This window comes from Eschrichtius robustus, chromosome 9 (genome assembly GCF_028021215.1).
Source record: "Eschrichtius robustus isolate mEscRob2 chromosome 9, mEscRob2.pri, whole genome shotgun sequence".
NCBI classification, from domain to species: domain Eukaryota; kingdom Metazoa; phylum Chordata; class Mammalia; order Artiodactyla; family Eschrichtiidae; genus Eschrichtius; species Eschrichtius robustus.
In genome coordinates, this window is record NC_090832.1 from 13,708,301 (window position 1) to 13,720,877 (window position 12,577).

The 12,577-nt window shown below is 36.4% G+C and overlaps 1 protein-coding gene and 1 long non-coding RNA gene across 3 annotated transcripts in view; one reads left to right on the forward strand and one right to left on the reverse strand.

The window, feature by feature from the left end:
• The window catches only part of RGS17 (regulator of G protein signaling 17), a 100,976-nt gene that overhangs the window by 85,704 nt on the left and 2,695 nt on the right, over nt 1-12,577 (forward strand). Inside the window, exons 3-4 of one of the 2 annotated variants that reach the window (XM_068550737.1) lie at nt 4,094-4,183; nt 5,660-5,894. In XM_068550737.1, coding sequence (XP_068406838.1) covers nt 4,094-4,183; nt 5,660-5,894 — 325 coding nt within the window. The remainder of the gene's footprint in view (nt 1-4,093; nt 4,184-5,659; nt 5,895-12,577) is intronic. The other variant, XM_068550738.1, reaches the window with a different exon arrangement.
• Nucleotides 1-12,577, reverse strand: part of LOC137769048 (uncharacterized) — a 46,425-nt gene that overhangs the window by 6,625 nt on the left and 27,223 nt on the right. Inside the window, exons 3-4 of the long non-coding RNA XR_011074912.1 lie at nt 6,992-7,149; nt 262-345 (exon numbers count right to left, since the gene is read on the reverse strand). This is a non-coding gene — a long non-coding RNA (uncharacterized lncRNA). The remainder of the gene's footprint in view (nt 1-261; nt 346-6,991; nt 7,150-12,577) is intronic.

Sequence of the window (12,577 nt, forward strand, 5' to 3'; positions counted from 1 at the left end):
TGGGCGATTGGGATTGACATGTATACACTGATGTGTATAAAATTGATGCCTAATAAGAACCTGCAGTATAAAAAAAGAACAAACAAAACAACTAATACTAAACTTTCATTGGGTTATTTGTATGGAAATATGTTAATATAAATGTTTCAGACATTACATGAAATTTCTAAAAATCTTATATGTTCTGGTATAATGTTATAAGTCATAATCCTAGTTATTACCTTAAAATGTAAAAAAAGAAAAAAAAAAAGAATAACTTACCAATTTTTTTCAGAACCTGAAGGAAGTTGATTCCATTTTTGCACTGGGAAATTTGAGGTAGAATTGTTAAATGTAAAGGAAAAGCTGAAAGTACAATGTGAGAATATTAAAATAATGAATTGCCTTTACCAATGACAGTGGTTCTTTCTTGAGCCTTGATGTCATACTGTATTAAATTTAAGCATCTTATTAATTCCTCAGCTGAGTGTTTGTGTAAAGATATGTGGTTTTGTGATCAGCCTCTACCCCAGAGTTACCATAGCTACTGCAAAGTTTTCATCTTATTTGCAACCATTTCAAGGATTCTCCCTAAGTACCAATTGTTTTCTGAAAGTAGACTGTCTTCCAAAAGAGTCCCCACACATAGCCATGATGATGAACCAGTAGGTAAGCTCGTTAAAGGGCAGTAGGTAATGTTTTCCCTACCCCACTACCCAAACTCCCCTGTAAACAAACAAAAAATCCACCCACACACAAAGAGGGCATAGTTCCTTATTTTCTGAACTATACCAAATGTATTTCTCTCTTCTCAACGTCACTATTCGAGACAATCTCTAATAAGATTTTATATGCTTATTTTAATATTCTTAGCATAGGCTATTGGCATTTTCTCCCATAAAATGTTTCAGCTTTGATCAAGACTCCCACAGTGAGCATCGTATATGCATTCTGTTCTCTTCATGGCTTTAGCTGTTTAAAAAGTGGAAATGTTAGTTCAAAATATTACAAGCATTGGAAAAGTGGAAAAGAACACGTCTCCATGTGACCCCTGACGTTAAGCTTGATGTTGTCCTTTTAGAGCTTTTCTCCAACATATATATATAGATAGATATATCTATAGATATATCTATAGATATATCTATAGATATATCTATATATATGTTGATCCAGAGCAAATATGTCCTGTATTTTATTACCTTAAACGAACCCACTGTATTACTTAGAGCAGGACCAAGTAAAATTGGCGACAGACATTAGTCATGCCTAAGACATAGATGGCAAACAGCCTAGTACCAAGTCTCCTATCATTTTCTCCATTTCTCTTCATCTTAAAATGGCATTATTTTAATGGTTCTTGATAACTGAAACTTTGAAACCAATTTTTAAAGAACAGTCCTAAAGGACAATTGATTAAAAAAGGACACATCGATTGCTAAAGGTCAGTTTCTTTCTACAGGGCAATGTTGTGTCCAATATTAGATCAAGAAATGGAGCAAACGGTGAACAGTTAGGCACTTACTGAATGTCTGTTATAAGTAGTTTTAGTACAAATGTGTGTCCATATTTTACCATCTGTAGAAATCAAAGATATAAACACAACCCAATATTTCATAATGATCACTCTAATATGGTGGCATTTGGGATGTTTGTAAATATCACAGAAACAGATACAAGAGCCAGAATTCATCTTTAGAAACTTGTGAATCATGTATGTAGATTCCAGATTTGTTGCTCCACAGCAAAGACACAATGGAGAACACATTTTTTCAAAGATGTTGTGTTTCAAAGTTTTTTCAAATAAGGATACCTGCATTGGTGTGGCACGCTCCGTAGGATACTGTGTGGAAATGTAACTGAAACAAATTCTCAAGGAGTTTATTCTTTAATCAGCAAAGCAAGCTCATTTTCCAGTCTTGTTATAGTCCCTCAGTATGTGTGCACACACATGTATGAGCTCGGTGAAGCTTGGCAGAATGAATACTAATTTCCTATATAAATGTGATCTTTCTACGATTTACCCCCCAAGTTGCATATTTTATACATTTGGCATCATTAGTTTCTCCCAGGAAATTTCACAGCATATTGTCAATGGTGTCTTCCTATCTCCTCCCACCCACTCTCCCATAATTACCGGAAATACATCAAATTCCAGAGAGGCACCTTTACTCAAAGACACTTTGAGAAGTTAATGATGTTCCCCTCCAACACATTCCTAACCTGCAGACACGGTCACAGCTGGGCAGGCAGAGACTCAACCAGCTGTGCCGCTCTCTGAATCCCCCCTCGCTGCTTCCTCGCGGCTCCGCACACTGAAGGCTGAGAGGGGTCTGGAATTGCTGACTACCTTGCAAGAGCAATCGTCAGTCTTCTGGGCATTTGAGTAACAATCAAACTATAGTTTCTGCTTCCCAGAATTCCTTGGGCCATACCACCTCTGTGAGAGGTTTCTCCTTTTCTACACCAGTAAATCTGCCACGTTCCCTAGAAACTGGTAGAGGAGAACTTAATTTACTTCCCTCTGACATTTTATTTTTTTCATTGATGTGTCCTGTTTCTGACTGAAGAATCCTTTCCACTTCCTATTGAGTTCTCTTTTCTCCAGGTGGTCCAATGTCGCAACTAAATTTTCCATCTGGTCCCACTTTCAGTTGTAGATTGACCCCTTTGCCTTACCGTCTTTGCTACATTCTCTCCATCCTCACCCTTGCACCTGAGAATGAATGAATGGGTGAGACATCTCTCCGCTTCCCTTACCGGATGTTCCAGATCAATAATAGCTAATTGTTGGAAGCTTTCGTGCACTAAGCCACAACCATGCTTGGTGCCGCTTTTCTGCATTCACATAAGTACTCTATTGCCTCAGTGCCTATCAGAGAGCATGGTTCATAATAACAATTACAGGGTGGTTCAAGAGAATTGGGTTCAAATTCCAATCATACCGCATATTTAGTGCCTGCCTTTGGGCCAACCTACCAGACAGCTCTGTGCCTCACTTTGCTCATCTGTAAAATGGGGATAGTAAAATTAAAGTAAAAGAACAGCGCCTGGCACATAATAGGTACTAGAAAATAATAGTTTCCATTTCCCTTTGTTGAATAAATAATGAATGAACAACTGAAAGAGACATCATCTAACTTCTTTTGCTCTCTGACAGGCTCTCGTGAAGCTTCTTGGCTTCTAGACAGAGGGATCAATTTGCTAATTCAGTAGCTTGGCTTTTCCAAGGCCACTGAGTTATCCTTCCCACCCTGCTTCTTAATATCTGCCCACAACCTCCTCATCACTTTGTCTGCACCTAGAACCCTGAGTGTTTCACCCCACGAAGCTGCTCAGCTACAGTTTACCTGAATCAGACAATTCTTATTCTTCTTCTGGGTTACTAAAGCCCATAGGATTATCCTAGCTCCTGTAATCCTGTAGAATTCCCAAATTTATGTCCCAGAGACACAGAGACGCCTCCCACTCAGTGCTCTAATATCCAAACCCCAAACCCTCAGAGTGACTGGCTTTTCCCTCTTGAGATGTTGGAGGTTTACTTAAAGGGATGAAAGGGCAAAGAAAAAATCAAATATAAATCCTGTCGCTCGAACTTGAGTGGATGGAGGAATGATGACAGAAAACCTGGTCTGCAGAGAAGCGTGATGTGAACTTAGCGAATTCTGTTGTAGACTCTGATACACTTTATCTTTTTAGCAATCGATGGGGGAAAATCAATGGAAAACAAACTATGAATAGAACTAACCAAAAATCAAAATGGCATTACACTAAAGAGTAATGTAATGATATATATCAAATAGTAAAGCATAGAACCATGTAAGTTATCTCGGAGATTTTAAGTAATTTGAATTATGCAAGGATGAAGTCAGAATGTATAACAGTATCCATTTTTTGAGGTTATGATTTACTTTATTTTATTAAATAATGATTCTCTTTCCTTTAGTTGACATGGGCTTACCCAACATTTAAAAATGGTATTGCTCTTTTTGTACTCTAAATACTCTCACATAGTTGAAAATAAAATTCTTCCATGAAATACTTTCCTGGAATTTTTTTCTTTTCTTTAAATAATTGGTTTTCCCTCGACAAAATAAAGTGTTATACTACATTACAGCCTCACTGTTAGGAATGAAGAAAGAGGGGAAAATGCAGGAAGACCCACACATACCACAAAAATGGAGAGTATCCAGGTCCTAGAGGAATGGTGAGTGTGATTCACGTTGTAATTGTGTGTTGCATGCACGTACTGTGTACATCTACCCAATGCTTAAACATAATCTCTTGCTTCCCAGTAACTCCTCAAAATGGTTTTGTGAAATGAATGTATACTTAGTCTGGGAGATCTTATTTTGTGATTGCAACTGCTTTTTATCCCTTTTTTTTTTAATTAGCTGTGTTAAACTATCAGCTAAAACATTGCTTGAGTTTATCCTTCCCTTTCAAAACACAATGATTGATACATGAATTAACCCCCCCCCCCCAAACTGCCCTAGTTCTCTACTTCCTTTTTCTAAGACTATTTTTAAGTTGTTCTCTTTATAGAAGAGTCTAAAACACACACAAAAAAGATATGGAACTACCTAAGTCAGTGAGAAAGGGCACCCAGCTGTTCCTCAGTCCCATTTCCATTGGAAGGGACTCTAATTAAGTATTTTCTCCAAACTGAGAAGTTGAGATGCAGTATCCACAGAATAGAATTAAAATACAAGCAGATTATTTGTATAATGATAGGTGCTTTCTTTTTCTACTTCTTATGATAAGGTTTTAATTTTGATGCTTCATAGTAACTTTTCTGTCTTTTACACTTTTTTTTAAACAAATGAGGAAGTTCAGACATCTTGGAATAATAGCAAATCTATATAAAATATTTGGTCAAAAAGGTAAGAAAAAATAAAATATAAGTATTTTTTGACCAAGCGCTTTTTAAGTTGGAAAATTATTAAACAGACGAATGAATGGCAAAGCAAAATCAGGACCAATTTAACCATAAGAATCTCCAAGCTTCTCTCCTTTACTTCTTTGATGTGTAAGCAAAGGAAGTAATAACTGGTGGTTTCTACAGGAAAGTAGTCGCTGAAAACCTGAATATAGATATCTAAAAAGTCCCTGATGTCATTATAAATGTCCTGTGCTTTTTAATTGTGATAACTCCATTCATAGGTAACAATTCACTCATAACAGTTACCAGAATAATTATTAAAGTTTAGGAAAATATGTGACAAGTGCACACAATGTATTCTTATTTTTGATTCAGTGAAAAATGAAAAGACAGCGACCAGAGATGAAAAGAGAAACTGTATCTTATGGCTTGGAAATTACAATCTACATCAGATGCAAACAAAAAAGTTCAGTTTGCCTTTCAAAGTAATGCATAGACTTGCAGTAGATTGTTTGGGTTCAAAAATGCCCAAGCTTCATTAGGAATCTATGATGACCACATGCATAGCGTGTGTAGCCCCTTGCTGTTTGAATGCTTGGCTCCCTAACACATAGCTTGTACCTACACGAATTTTTGTCAAGACCCAGAAATAACTAGCCCAGTCCTGGCAGATGTTTACCGGTCAGCTGGACTGAGTCTCAATGACCACTAGATGGCAGCAATTGAATGGCATTTCTATCTGCTGCTCACCATCCCGGCACCAAAGTTGCTTTTGATAACGGCCCCATTCTGTCTCTGCAGCCAAAACCCCACTTCAGATGAAGTCTTGTCCTGGTCTCAAAATTTTGACAAGATGATGAAGGCCCCGGCGGGGAGAAACATCTTCAGAGAGTTCCTCCGAACAGAATACAGTGAAGAGAACCTACTTTTCTGGCTTGCCTGTGAAGACTTAAAGAAAGAGCAGAATAAAAAAGTAATTGAAGAAAAGGCCAGAATGATATACGAAGATTACATTTCTATACTCTCACCAAAAGAGGTAAAAATCTGGAAAATATTGATTTGAGCTTCTTAGACCAAGGATGAACCTAAAAGGACTTCTGTCCAAATTGAGTAATGAATGCATGGGGTGTGGACAAGCTAGAAGGCTTGTCTGGGTAGATAATCTATATTCCATTCTGAGAATCTACCTGAACACGTGTTTCAAGGTTAGGTCTCCCCAGTATGCTTTGATCATTTATCTCTAGCTGAGTCATGTGATAGTCTACTTGGTTTCTGAACTGCCATTAGGAAGCCTGGTAATACAATTTGCCATGACTTAAAGTGGAAAAGAACAACTTACTTTGGGGCAGTGTTTCTCAACGTGTGATCCCCAGATCACCTCTATGGGAATCACCTGGAGCATTTGTTTGAAATGCAAATTCTCGAGGCTGACCCAGGACTTCTGAATCTGAATTTTGGGAAATAGAGCCCAGGAATCCATACCTTTAACAAGCTTTCCACATGCATACTAGTTTGAAAACCTCTGGTGTAGGGGGAAAAAACGAAAACAAAAGAAACCCTGCCATGTTGATGCTTATGATAGAGTTTTTACAGAACTGAAGTATGACCCTTTAGGATCCATTAATATTCTTGGCGGAGAGATGTGTAATGGCAATCATTTTACTTGTTCTGGTTTTCCTGTTATTATAAGTGCAAGCTATTTTTCCCATTGCCAGAATGTACCTGATAAACAAGGAACCTTTCAAGCAACCGGATTGACACCGTTCCATTAGCTTTCTAAAAATCAGTTTGCTCCAGAGAAACGGTCCCGCTACCAGAGTTACCAAGCATTTGGTGAGGGAGGGGCTAAGAGTGCGCCTGGCCTCTGAAGTGCCGAGTGACTGAGTTCCAGCGGGGCTTTTCAGAATTTGAACTTAGAATTTCCTAGAATGCCTTCTCTTCTGCACGCCACCCTCTTGTTGTCTTTTCTGTCTCTCTTAATCCACTGTGATTTTACCTGTGCATTTAAGTGTTCTGACCTGGTGCTGTCTGCCTCCGGACTTTATTCTCCACACCCCTCTCCTGCACAAGGACGTTCATTACATCCCCTAGAGACAGGCATCTGTCTCCTCCAGCACTTGGTGCGGCCCTTACCTTTAAATCTGTAAGATGAGTTTGCGTCTGGTCTCTCAGCTCTGTGCTTGGGATGCTATATAAGCTATTTCACTTCTAATCAGGTATACCTAAGTAATTTTTTATAGATGTATCCGTTCGTGCCATTGGTATTCCAGAGTACTCCAGTAGCATTGTCTCTGCAAAATGAGAAACCTTGAATTGGATACACAAAAGATTCTTATTTTTTTATTTCCTGCATTAACATAGAAAAAGTATTCATAGAAACAAGGTGGGAGAAATTTTTCTATAGCCTCAATACATTTATGACTGATGCCACTTTGCATTTCTAACGCCATTAAACTTCTACATCCTAAAAATACATTCTTCAGGTTTCTGGTCTCTCTAGAACCTCAGCATCTAACCAGTTCTACTTGAATTTTATTAGTATATCAAGTTCACCTTCATTTTTATTTAATATTGCAATACATGGCAAATATATCAAATACTCCAAATGTGCTCCAAGATGTGCTTCTCTTGTCCATAAGTACACATAATTACAGAGTCTTTGGGAAGATTATCTATCCCATTTCTCTCTCCCAAATATGTAACATGTATCATTTGAAAATGATTATTGTTTAAATTATCTAGTCCATTCTTTTGAACTATGTATCCTCTCAAAATGATGACTGTCCCATTTTAAAATAATGTTAGTAGAAAAAGTACTCTCTATATTAAGTACATACAATTCCTTTATTTTACAGTCTCCATTTTCTAATTTTAAGTTTTTATGGGAAACACTTCCGCATTGTTCTCACACCTCTGGATTTTCAGATGTCACTCATTGATGGAACTTTGTAAAATACTTAATTTTCACAAAATTACTTCTTCTCTGGGCCACAGTTTAGAGATATCATAGTTATTGATTACTGAAATATAAATTATTGGATTTTCATTATTTTGCAAAAGTAATGGAGTTTTGTTTTAACCAAATTTCTTTACTTTGAACATGAGTTTCACCAACAAGTCATTAAAATATTATTTCCTGAATAAGAACTGACCTTTCCTAAATTAAATAGACTAATATTTAGTGTAATAGCCATATTTATTCTCTCCTTTAATATTCTCTAAATACCAGAGACAGAGGTGAAATTCAAATTTTTATCATTTGGTTACTTGTTTGCTGATATATAAATAACTCTCAGCATAGAATCTAAGTTATTGGACTGTATGAAGTACCTTTGTTTAGCCAACTGATTGGTCTCCTGTCAACATAGTAATTACACTTATTATTTAGCAGCAAAATTGAATAAACCCAAAGTAGGCAATTATAAAAGATAATTGTTAAAAAGTTATATTTTAAGCCCACGTATAGATGTATTTACTTTTGAACCAAGTCAAAAGACTTGACTCACTGATATACTCCCAAAATGGCACTCACTTTCTAGCTATCCCAGGGCCCTTTCCAAAATATGATATCTCACTGACCTTCTATGCAAAAACTTGTCCATTTCTAATCAACAATACACTGCTAACCGTTTAATGATACTGTGTTATCACCCTTCAAGTTTTGTTTTCCACCACTGGAGAGAACACATATCCCATCCAGAGAGCCCTGACTATGTAGTAGGAAGAACACTGAACTAACACTCAGGTGGACAGGATTCTACTCCGTGCTCAGCTCCAACTTAATTGTGTGGCCTGGGATAAATTAGTTCACTTTTTCTGGGCCTCGGTATTCAGTTGATTTGTTTATAAAAATCAAAATTCAAAGGGGCACAGAGGATAGTAAACCAAATCCAGAATGGCAGCTGTAAGGCCCTTGTGGTACTACTGCATTCTCCCCACCAAATGTCATGGCCATTAGTCATGGTCTTCCTCACTGCTGTACCCAGATTCAACCTCAGAGTCTGTCTTAACATGGTCCTCAGAGCAACCACTGCAAGGCAATCGGAGTTGGGAATCTACTTCCCACTTTGGAGCCAATCTGTTTCTACTTAGAATATTTTTAAAGAATATGAACATTTGAATCACTTGTAAAATGGTAATAACTGAATAACTGAAAATTGTCAGGACTTTGTTCTTAACCAGAACCTCAGTTTTCTTCACTAGACTTTCATTTTACCTTAATTAGATTGGGTCATCATGTTCCCCTTTGTTAAATGTTGAGGAGGTCTACATTCTTAAAATTATATATACATAGCATATTTCCTTCATGAAGCCAGAGTGCTGAACGTTACATTTCGTTGTTTTAAGATCATGTTATATGCATTTTTAATAATTTGGACATTATATTATAAAATAGATGTTTACAATCAGGAGGCAATATAACTTCCACTCCTGGTATAGCATACATTTCAAGAGGGGAAATGACCAAATTTTAAATAAAAAAAAAATCTAAAAACAAACAAAAATAACATTTCTTTCAAAAGTGAATTTTCTTTTTTGTCCTCAAAGGGAAAACAAATGGACGTAATAAAGAGGAATTTAAGACGAATAGTAGCCTTGCTATGCATCGCAGATCCCAGTGGCAGCTTATATTAAGTATTGAAAAGACAAACCCAGCAAAATAAAGAACTTTAATAAAAAGTCTGCTTAAAAGTTATGACCAACTTAAACAGCATTGAGCTGTTGAATAAAGAAATATCTATAAATGCTGAAACAACTGTAAGACTTATTGGAATTGAAGAAAACTATGTGTGTTCAGATATCTAGTGACAGCATTGTCCTTAACCAGGGCTGTAATCCAGCCCCACCACTTAACCATCTGTTTAACACTAAGCAACTCACTTCAGTGCTCTGCAGCCTCAGATACCTTGTTCTGTAGAATGCAGGCATGGAGAAAGCTCAAAAACCCACTACATCTATGACTTTCAGGCTCTGCTGAATGACAATTTTTATAGTAGTAGGAACTGTTTGCTTCTTCTCATTTCACCCTACACTTCCAGTTGGTATTCGGGAGAAAAAAGCAAAAAACCTATTTAAACACCAGAATTATCTAAACATAATGCTTATGTGAAAGACATGAGGGTCCTATGTGTGCACATAGACAGATGTTTCTTCGTGCAAAATCATGTGAATTTAGCACTTTCAATAATTTAAATCAGTTTTTCTAAACAGGACTCATGATTGTACTTTCCTAGATTCATTTCTTTGTGCGTGCATATTATCATTCAAAAAATATGTATTGAGTACTTCCTATGAGCCAGGTACTGGGCTAGATGTTAGGGATATGATGGTGAACATTAGCCTATACCTTATGGAGCTTTCATTTTAGAAAGACAAATCATGTCAAAAACAAGTAACTAAAAATCGTGATAAACATTATGATGGGGGTGGAGGTCAAATGATGTAGTTAGAATAGGGTTAGTCAGGTAAGGTCACTCTGAGAAGGTAAAATTCAAGTTGATACAAAGTCTAAAGACATTGGGTTTGAGGTGTCATTATACATATGCTCAATTATTATTATCATTACTATTATTACTTCACACTGGGCTTAAACTTTGTTGTTGACAAAATGGTCTTATGTATATTATTACAGTATAAGTCTCACAAGAATCCTTTAGCCTCTAGGACAGATGGCACCATTTTACAGGAAAGGAAATTGATTTTCAAAGAGGTAAAACAAGGATATTAGAATTATATCTGGTAGAGAGAGAACACAACCCTAAGATCTTCTGATTCCAAGTGTGATGCTCTTCCAACTACAATATGCTGATGAGTTATTCCATTGTATTCTATTCATGATACCACTATGGATTTCTATGAACCCAAACTTAGAACTTGAGACAGGATAAGAACTAGTAACCTTAACCACATGTCTGAACTCTCCTTCAGAAACAAGATGAACTTTCCCATCATTTGTACGCCATCAGGAATATGGTTACTCCACTTTATCCTACCAGTGATCTTTGGTCCAAGAAATACATTCCAATAATCAATCTTATTTGTAATTTATAATTATTTTCAGTAGAAATAACCAACACAAAATAATATGACTAAAAACACACATGGTAAAAGTGTATTAAAACAGATAGGAAAATCAGATAGCCTTCAGATCTGTAAAATTTTACATAAGAAGACCTAATTTAGTTAAAATTATAAAGAACATTTCCAATGGCAGAAACTATAATTGGTAAAATTGAACGTGGACTTATAAAGGAAAAAGAAAAAACTTAATCAGAATTTTACTTAGAAAATAATCCTAAATAAAGCAGCTTCAGTAAAATTAAAAATAAAGTGGAAAAAAATGGGAGAAAAATTAAATCATTATGTGTAAAAAAAATTGTTCAAGGAATTAATTGACTTAGGAGGGTCTTTATGAGAGTAAAAGACTTTTAGTGGTAATTCATCATCTTCAGTACAATTCCACCGAAAAAATGTCCAAAGAGTCAAAATTTCCATTGCATCTTGATGGCTAGAAGAGGAAGACAGGGTCAAAATTTGGTGTGCTCCCTTTTGGCAATATTGACCTATTTTACATGAATTGGCTCCATTGCTAGGTAATCTATCAAGCATAGTATATAATTCAATTTGACCCAGGTTTTCCCAACCACACTAGAAAGATTTCTGTTTCCATCCTCCCCACTTTACCCCCCATACTCTTGTTGAACCTTTAGCTTTCATTTCATTTTCCCCCCAATTAATTTGTGGAGTCGCTGGTGCATATTTTTATGTTTGCAAGCCACGTGCTTTTCTTCTTCCCTGTCTCCTACTCCCTGTGGGAATGGATGCTTCCAAGTTCATTGAGTCCTGTCACAAAGTCACTTACGCCTTTTTAAAGCTTCAGTTACCACCTCTCAACACTGCCAACATTTCCAGCACTGCTAAAACTGGCAGTTAAATGCTGCCAAGTCTATCAGTGCTGTCTTGTGCCCTGTCCCACAGTAGTAGATCGTTTTTTAACTGTTATTGCTGCACTGCATCCCTCCCTTCACCCCACCTAAATGGGAGTCTGTGAGGACTAAGAAAAGAATTTCCATTGCCCAAGGATAGCTCTTGTCTTGTGCTACTCAACTTTCTCTTCCCTTAGGATGAGTTCTTTACAGGAAACTCCTCAGTCCTATGCATTAGCCTTACAAGCCATCCAATCATGGGTGAATCCTAGGGTGACAATGGCTCAGGCCCATGCTGGGATCCACCCCCACTAACTTGTACTATAGATGTTCCACAATCGAAGCACAAAGATGCTACAAGATGAAACTATAGATTGTTATGCTCATGGGGTTTATCCTCGTTGTTTGACCTCTCTACACTTCTTTTGACTGACAGACAACCTTTTCAAACAAACAACCAGATATTTAGGAAAATATTTTATTTTTTAAATGGAAATAGCAAATGTGTTTTTGTTACAGATTACTAAATGTTGAATGGTACTACTTTCTGTACTGCATTTCACTACTGTTTTTAATTTGCCAAAAAAATTTTTTAAATTATACAATGAAGACTCAACACATTTAATAATTCAAATTATTTTATTTCTCTGTCTTCAGATAACTAATATTATTCCAGCTACTGATAAACTGTTATCAGTTTATCACATGTTAAATATGTTCAAAATATGTGTTAGGGAACATATATGTTAAATAGCATACATTTCATTATGCTATTATTTAAGAAATAAATGAC